The 9,162-nt window shown below is 57.9% G+C and overlaps 1 protein-coding gene across 1 annotated transcript in view; it reads left to right on the top strand.

Annotated features, from left to right (window-relative positions):
- Positions 1 to 241: 241 nt before the first annotated feature.
- PDE9A (phosphodiesterase 9A) overlaps positions 242 to 9,162 on the top strand; it is an 81,449-nt gene continuing 72,528 nt past the window's right edge. The window contains exon 1 of the mRNA XM_031934600.1: positions 242 to 362. Coding sequence (XP_031790460.1) covers positions 294 to 362 — 69 coding nt within the window. The 5' untranslated portion in view covers positions 242 to 293. The remainder of the gene's footprint in view (positions 363 to 9,162) is intronic.

Below are 9,162 nucleotides of genomic sequence, written 5' to 3'. Positions count from 1 at the left end.
GGAGGGGAGGGGAGGGGAGGGGCGGGCGGCCGGGAGGAGGAGCGCGCGAGCCGGAGCCGGAGCCCGAGCCCCAGCGCGAGCCGAGCGGAGGAGGAGACCCTGCGGCGCGCGGCGGCGGCTCCCGGGCGTCCCGGGCCGGGTGGCGGCGCGGCTCTGGTTGGCTGAGCGCCGCGGGCCGCCCCCCGCCCGCCCGCCCCCTCCCGCCCCCTCCCCTGCTCCCCTCCCCCGCCTCCCGCGTCGGCTGGCGTCGGGAAAGTACAGTAAAAAGTCCAAGTGCAGCCGCCAGGCGCAGGATGGGATCCGGCTCCTCCAGCTACCGGCCCAAGGCCATCTACCTGGACATCGATGGACGCATTCAGAAGGTAGCCCCCTCCCCCACCCAGACACCCCGTCCTCCCCCCGGGTAACAGCGCCGGGGCCGGGCGCGGCGGGGCGGGACTGTCCGTGCGTCTGCGGGTTCTGGCTGCGGCCTCCGTGCGCTCCGCCAGCTCTGGTCGGGGGCGGGGGTCCCCACGCGCCGGCTCCCCGGGGAAAGGGGCGACTCGCCTGGGGGGGTGGGGGGGTGGGGGAGGCGGGCTAGTGTTTCTATTTCATAGGCAGAGCTTTTCTTTTTAAAGATCTGATTAGGCTGAGTTTTTACATTCAAGGGCTGGCACATGAAGCCTTTAATTTCCGGTGGATCGGCCCGCCGGGCAGCCCTTGGGTCGTGGTCCGCGGAGGGGGCGAGCAGCAGCCGCTTCCTGTCGCGCGGGGGCAGGTGCGGGGGGCGCCGGCAGCGGGGAGCTGCTCCCTCGCAGGTGGGTAGCTCCGACTACAGAGGGGGACTCCGGGCCGCTGCACCTCCGGGTCCCCGCGGAGAGCCTGGGGGGCAGCGGGTCCGGCTCTCCCCTCCTGTGCGGAGATAGGAAGTCCCTCGAATGTCCAGGGTTCCTAGCGGACTTGAGTTACACGGGAGAGGGGTTCAGAATAGACCCCCTTTGTTCGTGGCCCCCCCTGACGGGTGGAGAGGGACAATGAGCGCGCCGGCTTGGAAGGGGCTCTCATGAGCTCCCCCTAAAGTCCTCAGGGAAAAGCCATTGTGAGGAAATCCCTCAAACCTCAGCTGGACGTTTCAGGAAGCCCGTGCAGCTGCTTCTCACCTTTCTGCCCACGGAGTACCCCACTGAAGGAGGCCAGGGAGAGATACCCCCGCACAGAGCAGGTGCCGGCCAGGCTTGAGTCTCTCCTGTTCCCAGATGTGCACTTAGCCAGCTTAATCCGTAGATTTAAGTCAACAAGCAGCCCTCACCCTGTGCCCAGCTCGATCCCTGTGAAATGGAAAGTACAGCCCTCCTCCACTGTAGCCCGCTTTGAGAGACTCAGATAACAGGGAGGAGGAAGCATCCTCAAGGACAGGTGGTCACCCCCGTATTTCATCAGTGCCGGGCAGCTGGGCATGGGCAGACGCACAACTAGACCCAGGTCTCTGGCTCCAGGACCAGGAGTCTGCAACTGCATGGGACTGGAACAGCTTCCTTTCTCCCCAAAGGAGGGAGTGGCCCTCCCTTGAATATGTCACTGCTCCAGCATGCACACTCACACACATCCACACACATGCTCCAGTGCTCACACATCCACTCACACACACGCACACAAATGCATACGCACACGTGCACATGAGCACACAGACATGCACACCACATAGGCACGTGCACACACACTTTTTCTGCCCAATAGATGAGAATATATCAAAGACCTGCCTTTAAAAAAATAAATCTTTGCCAGGCGCTGTGGCTCACGCCTGTAATCCCAGCACTTTGGGAGGCTGAGACGGCCGGATCACTAGGTCAGGAGATCGAGACCATCCTGGCTAACACGGTGAAATCCCGTCTCTACTAAAAAAATACAAAAAACTAGCCGGGCGTGGTGTTGGGCGCCTGTAGTCCCAGCTACTCAGGAGGCTGAGGCAGGAGAATGGCGTGAACCCGGGAGGCGGAGCTTGCAGTGAGCTGAGATCCGGCCACTGCACTGCACTCCAGCCTGGGCGACAGAGCCAGACTCCGTCTCAAAAAAAAAAAAAAAAAAAGAAATCTTTTTAAAGTGAGTAGTCACCAGATCTACAGTAAGCAGGTCCGTCCTAAGAACTTCCCAAAGGTGTCCCAGGAACAGCTCTCTTGGAAGCAGGTGAAAAGTGGAGGATAGCTTCAGGAGGGGTGGGAAGAGGACGTTGGGCATGGCAGGCCAGGCTGTTATTGTGGGCAGAATAGCTTTTCACAGTGAACACGCTGAGGTTGGGGTGATCTCCAGGAAAGCAGCCTGCAGGTGGGCCCTGGGGAAGACATGGCATGCGGCACCTGTGACGGGGAGAGGCAGATTGACCACCAGCTCCACCACTTCCTGTAACCAGGAGCAAGCGCCTTGGCTCTCCCAGCTGGCATCCTCGTCTCTAAAGAAGGCATCATAAAATCTACTTTATAGACTGGAATGAGAAAGGAACGAATGAATGTAAACACTGCCTGGAACACTGCAGAACACGATGAGCATTATTCTCCCCTCAGTTCCTTCCATAAACGTCCTTTCCCGGGCAAACAGGGAGGCGCCAGACTGGTCTCCAACTCCCCCCCGCCCCCCGGCCCCCCATCTCCAGGAGGTCTGTTGCTTGCTCCTGAGTTGCCCCCGCCCTCTGCCCCTTGCTGTGTACCCCGCTGGCAGCTCCTAGCTGGACTGTGAGCCCTGGTTGAAGCTGAATCATTTGCCCAAGCATGTGCCAGGCAAAGCATGATAACTTCTCGCTCACCTCCCAGGCTGCACACCCAGCAGCGCTGTCACGGGTGGGTTGCACCAGGCTCAGCTGAGAGCACTTTCAGCACCGCTGCCATCAGCGGCCATTCCTTCTCTTAAAGTACCAGGCACTGGGTAAATCCTGGAATTTCCAGCGTGAATCTGTCTCCCTGCGATCCGCGCCATCTCCTCTCCATCAGAGGTGGTGGAAACAAACCCGTATTGCTTCCTAGGAGGGGGCCCTGGGGGCCACTGGGTGCCGGAGATGAGGGATGTATTGCTTTCTGTCACCGTGTTCTTCCACACCACCTGACCATGAGTCCTGGTGACAGGCACGCCGGCTCCTTCATTATCTCTGCTCTTTGTCGCTCTGGTTACCTGACCCCCTGGCCATCTCAGTTTCCCCCTGAGACTGCAGAGATGGGGAGAAAGGAGGGAACGTTTGAAACTGGGGGTTCTGCTGAGTTCTCTGATCCAGCAAAGCTCCATGTTGACAATCTGAAGTTGTCTGAGGGAGGCGCCGGGTGGCAAATGCCAGTGTCTCCTGGCTCGGCCTTACCTGTGCAGGTAACCCTGCAGACATTCCTGACGATTCGGAGGAGCCGCTGCTGCCACTTGGCAGCCAGGTCAATGCTTTATTTATATAAAGAAAACTGCAGACACACACAGGTGTCACATCACCAGAGTTACGCAGTGAGAGACAGCAGCAGGAATTTGGGGGATTCTGTCTTCCCTCCTCGGGCGCTTTTCCTTCAGAGGTGGTGCAGAGAAAGTTGGGGGTGTGAAGTGAGTCGGAGGGTGCCTCCTGAACCCTACAGGAAGGCAGGACTGCATGCCCTGGAGTCCAACTGAGGCTCCATTTTCAGTGCTCCCTTCCCATCTCAAGAACCTTAGCTCAGCTACTTCACTCTGTGCCCCTGTGTTGCTGTGCTAAGAATTAAATGGGATAAGGCAGATTGCCTGGTCAATGAACCACCGTGTTTATTGAGCATCTACTATGTGCTGAGTGCTGGGGTCCAAAGTGAATGGGAATGGGAAGGAAACCACAAATGATAAACAGCAGCAGATGTTGCAGGCTGGGTGGGCCAACCCCGTATGGGGCCTGATGAACAGGTTTTTTTTTTTTCCTGATGATCGGCTTTGTGGGCTTTGTGGGGAAGGAGCCCTTTGTGCAGAACCGGTGGCCGTGAGGATGGCCTGGTGAGAAGCTGCTGAGGGGCCTGGGGACAGCGTCCACCCAGCCAGCAGCATCTGCACAGGCCTGTCCCTGTCTGTTCCTTGGCTTGCCGGGTGCACAGATCAGGACTTGGCACTTCCCCAGCACCAGGTGAAGGCCTCCTCTCGCCCCCCACCCCGTGTCCAGACCCTCAGGTGGGCTGTTGAAGAAGGGGAGAGGTGGGAGCCCAGGTCCCCAATCCTAGAGTGCTGGGGTCCTTGCTTCGGAGAGACTGTGTCCTCTAGGAGCTAAGGCTTCGTCTTTCCGCAGAGGGTTTGTTTTTTCCTTTCCTCAGCTTCCCCTACCCTGGGGGCCCCCGGCTGCCGCACCTGCTCCTTTCTCTTGCCTATGGAGAAAGGGTTTGCTCGGCTGAGCTGCCCATGGGTCAACAGGGATGATGCACTCAGCACTGGGGAGCTGGTGGGGGTCCCACCTGGTGGCACATCCAGGCTTGGGTTTGCCAATGTTCTGAGTAGGGGAAGAGAGAGGCCTTTGGGACCCCTGGGCCTGGCTGTGGGTTAGGGTGTAGCGAGGAGCCACATCTGGGCGAGACTGAATGCTCCAGAGCCTCTGTGGGTGCCACTGCCCTGACCCGGCGGCCTCCTCGGGACACTCGCACTCTGCACGGCCTCCCTGGCACCTCTGGGCTGTGGTGTTCTGGTCCTGGCCTTGCCCTGCAGCTGGAACCCAGGTCCAAATGCATCGGTAGCTGCTTGAGTTTGCGGGGCTGTTTCTACTCTAAACCAGGGCAGCGAATGCGCACAGCCCAAAGGGAGGAGCAGCGCTAGAAAGTGCTCAAGCGTCCGCAGAAGTTGGCTCCCAGTTCTTAATAGTTTGCCACATACTGTGGCTACACCACACCTACGCCTGCCTCCGCCCCATCTATGCCTGCCCCTTCACCTGCGGGAGTCCAGGGCTCCGTGCCCTGGGCAGCTGGTGGTGCCTGCCCAGGCCTTCTCATGATGCTTCCGCCAGCCTGGTCCTGGGACCCAAGGCCAGCCTCTGTGGGCCCCAGAGCTGTCTCTTTTTGGCTCAGTTCCTCCCCGCTGCGCTTGGAGTCCAGGTCCCCCCACCCTGCTGGGGTGCTCTCTGGTCCTGGCCCCGGGGAATGTCACTCCCTGCTGCCTGTTTCTACTGACCCGTCCTGTTCAGGCCCCTCTGCCTTCATTTCTTGCTTTGGTACGAGCATGAGCTGGTGTTTCCCGGCTCCTCAGGGGAGAGGAGAATGCACTGCCCCAACCTTGTCTGGTGTGGTCAGCACGGTGGGGCCTTAAGCCCCACGCGGCTCCTGTGGGCCTTTCCCCTCTCCTGCCCCCTGCCTCCTGGTCAGATGCAAACCTCCTTTCATTTTAGAAGGCATGGCCTGCTCAGCCCACACACGCAGCGCTCTTTCCTGTGGCTGCAGGCATCTCTGCTCACTCGTGCAGGGCTGCGTCCCCCGGCCGCACTGACCCCTCTCCAGGTTTCTCTACTCCAGCATCACTGTCTACGCCCTTCTTCCCAGGTGGACAGCGGCTCTCCTCGCCATCCTCTCCACTTCCAGCCTATCATCTGTCTGCCTGTTACATATTTATAACTTTTGATCTTTAAATTGGTATAAAAATGGTACTGTAAGTTCACTGAACCAAGAAAAGCTGCTGAAGGAAGGGGGTCACTCACACCCTTTTGGGGTTTCCGGTGTATGCATGGAGGGGGTGGCGGTGGTGGGGGACAGGGAGCAATGGAAGTTGCCGGCCTTATTGCTGTCCTGACCCCTGGCTGGGGACGACTCCCCTGTCTCTGCCTGAATTGAAGCCAGGCTGTGAAAAGTAATAAGAACCCTCAGTTTTCGGTTCCTTTGTCAACCAGCAGTCAGCCATGAAGTGCCTGACCACCTGAGAGGTACGGCGGGTGCTGTCTCGGAGAGGGCCCTGGAAACTGGGCCCTTCCCAGTTTTAACCCAAGGGCACCGAGAAGTTAGGGAGCTGCTGGCCTCCCCACACCTTCCCGTTGGAGTGGTCTGAACTCCCCTTTAGCCAGACATTTCCAACGTCCGGAGGCCCAGGAGGGGACAGCTGGACGCCGGAAGCCCACCTGACGCCATCAGGAATTTCTGTGAATGACCTGGAAACCTCTCAGACTAAATCGATGCTGCCCAGTCCGGGAATCCAGGAGGGCTGGTCCCATGGAGCAGTGGGGACATGGTGCTGAGACGGACAGCTTCGCCTCATCCGCCTTTGCCACTTGCCAGCCAGGAGGTCTGGGCAAAGTCACTTTCTCCCCGGGAAAGTGGAGGCTCGCTGTGCCGGCCACGCTGAAGCAATGGGGTAAAGTTTCCAGGGCAGGCCAGGGCACGTGGGGAGGCTCAGGAATGCCACCCTGGCCCTCAGGCCTGGGCACAGCACAGCCCCCATGACGCTTCTCTCACCCTGGACCCATCAGCCCGGAAGACTCTGGAAGCAGCAGTGGCAGCACCTTCCTGTCACTTGTCTTGTCACTCCCCGAGTCCACTGTGAGCTGGAACCACAGGCAACCACAAAGAGGGAGCCAGAGCCACAGGCCCCGGGAGCCTGAGGCCCACAGCCTGCACCTTCATCTTCCAGCCAGCCGCTCCGAGCTCAGTGTGGGTGGAGGGGCTGTCTAGCCTCAGAAATGGGCAAAAGACAGCTCTCGTCGTCAGGGAGGTAAATCTAGCGCAGAGGAAGGGCACGCTGTCCTCGTCAGACGCCTCAGATGAACTGACATGCAAATGAGAGATGAAACGGGGACGCGCCGGGCAGCTGATCTCAGTGCAGCAACCGGGACACCTTGGGGCACAAGCCGGGCAGGGAGGAGGCAGGGACTGGGCCCCAGAGGGCCAGGATTTCCTGAGAGGCTGGGCCCAGCAGCCCGGTCCTGGGCTTGTTTCCCAGGGGGTGGTGGGCAACCCTGAACCCTCTCCCACCCAATCACGCGCTTCCCTGGGCACAGGTGACCCAACAAGCCGCACTCCTGGGAAGTTTCAAAAGGTCTTAGGCAAGAAGGGCCCAGAGAGCCCCCAGAGACCAGACGGCACAGCCCGCCAGCTGGGCCTGTCCCAGACAAAGCGTGTCTGCACTCCTTGGCTTTCTCCCCAGACAAACCCGCCCTGAGCACAGGTTCCCTCCAGCTTCCGGGAGCAGGTGCAGGGCCCGCAGGGACGGCTCGCAGAGAAGGCAGTTTGCGAGTCAGTGCCTGGCTTGTGGAGGTTGAGACCAAGGCCAGTTGGGTGCCTGCATTTCCAGGGGTCCAAATCTTTTTGAGAAGAAAGTGTTCTAAGAAAGTGCACAGGGTGGGGGATGAAAGACCACGCTCTGGGTACAGTGTACACTGCTCGGGTGACAGTGCACCAGAATCTCAGGAATCACCACTAAAGAGCTTCCCCATGTAACCAGACACCACCCGTTCCCCAAACACTATTGAAATGTAAAAAAAAAAAAACAAAAAAGATTAAATAGAAAGAAGGGAAGAAAGGAAGAAAGGAAGAGAGAAAGAAAGAAGGAAAGAGAAACAACGAAGGAAGGAAGGAAGGAGGGAGGGGGGAGGGGAGGAGGGGAGAGGAGGGAGGAAGGGAGAGCACAAGCAAGGGTCCATCTGCAGGAGTTGGAGGAGCATGCGCATGTATTCCTGGCACCATGGGCACAGTCATGCCATGGGCACCAGGGATGCCCAATGCACTCAACTGCCCGGGGTGGCTCCAGACATTTTCAAGCTCAGAAAGAAATATTTTCACTTGAGGGTGCAACTTATTTGTCTTGACCCCATCCCTGACCGCCTGTTTCCCCCTCACCCTGACCACATCTCCCTGAATCCAAAAGCTGGTCACACAATGGGAGCACTGGCCCAGTACCCCTGAAAACTCGGTCTAGAAACAACTAAAAGAAGAGCCACAACGTTTTATCCCGTTTGCTTTAGAGCGTCTGCCTATTTTTTTTTATTTTAAATTGTGGTAAAATATAGAAACAATAAACACTCCTTCCCCATCCCCATCCCCCAGCCCCTGACACGCACTGTTCTGTCTCCATGAACCTGACGAGTGCGGGGACCTCAGAGAAGTGGAGTCAGTCAGGATCACCCTTCTGTGCCTGGCCTCGGTCACTCGGATCATGTCCTCAGATGCATCTATGTTGTAGCGCGCGTCCGAATTTCCTGCCTTTTTAAGGCTGAACGAGATTCCATTGTGTGGAGGGGCCACATTTTGTGTTTCCATTCAAAACGGATGAATCGATGAAACTGCCTGATATTTTTAAGCCTCAGTCATTTTCATTCTTAGTTCCTCAGTTTGCAAAGGGCTGGCCTGTTGCGATGGGTTTATTGTTGCGTCTTCTGAAAAACTGAGTTCCCGAAGCCCTCTCCTCGTCTTGAGTCATGGCTGTGCTGCTCTGCGAAGCTGTGTGCGTGTCTGGTGGTGTAGCCTGTGATGTGTTGAAGCGGAAGGGGAGGGGGCTGCCCAGGGAAGACAGATGCGCCAGGTTCCGCTCCACGGAGCTCAGCTACCAGCCCTGGTGGAGAGTGCAGACGGGGCTGGTTTGTCATTTGTTTGCCCTTGAGCCCAGCAGCTGTGTGACCTCCCTGGGGCAAGTCACTCACCCTCTCTGTGCCTCAGTGTCTCTGTCTGTGAAGTGGGGGGAAGGTTTTGGAAGATTAAGTGGGCCAATACATGTTAAATGCTAGAACACAGTGGCATTTGGTAAATGCTATATAAATGTTATCATTTGTATTTGTTTGTTTATTATTTATTTATCCATATCATGGATTTAAGGCAGTCTAATCTCACTGCCTGGTGGAGAGAGACCTGGGCCCCACACTCCCAGGTTGTCAAGTGGCCCCTGTGCCTCCACCATCGTTCCCAGCATGGGCTGTGTCCGGGCATGCATGAAGGGCCAGCTCACTGCGCAGCTTTGCTTCCCAGGTTAGCTCCCATCCACGCCCCGCTACCTGTTTCCTCCCCGAAGGAAGGGCAGATAGATGCCTTCCATGTCCTCTCCCACTGTTGCAGAGGGATGGAGCTCTATGGTACACACACACATATGCATGCACACACCCACCACACATACATTGCACACACATCACACGCATGCACACACCATGCACATCACACACAGTGCACACACACACCACGCACATGCATACACCACGCATATCACACACAAGAACACACACCACACACCATGCACACACACCACACA

This window comes from Piliocolobus tephrosceles, chromosome 19 (genome assembly GCF_002776525.5).
Source record: "Piliocolobus tephrosceles isolate RC106 chromosome 19, ASM277652v3, whole genome shotgun sequence".
In the NCBI taxonomy this organism is placed as follows: domain Eukaryota; kingdom Metazoa; phylum Chordata; class Mammalia; order Primates; family Cercopithecidae; genus Piliocolobus; species Piliocolobus tephrosceles.
This window is presented reverse-complemented; position numbering and strand designations above follow the sequence as displayed.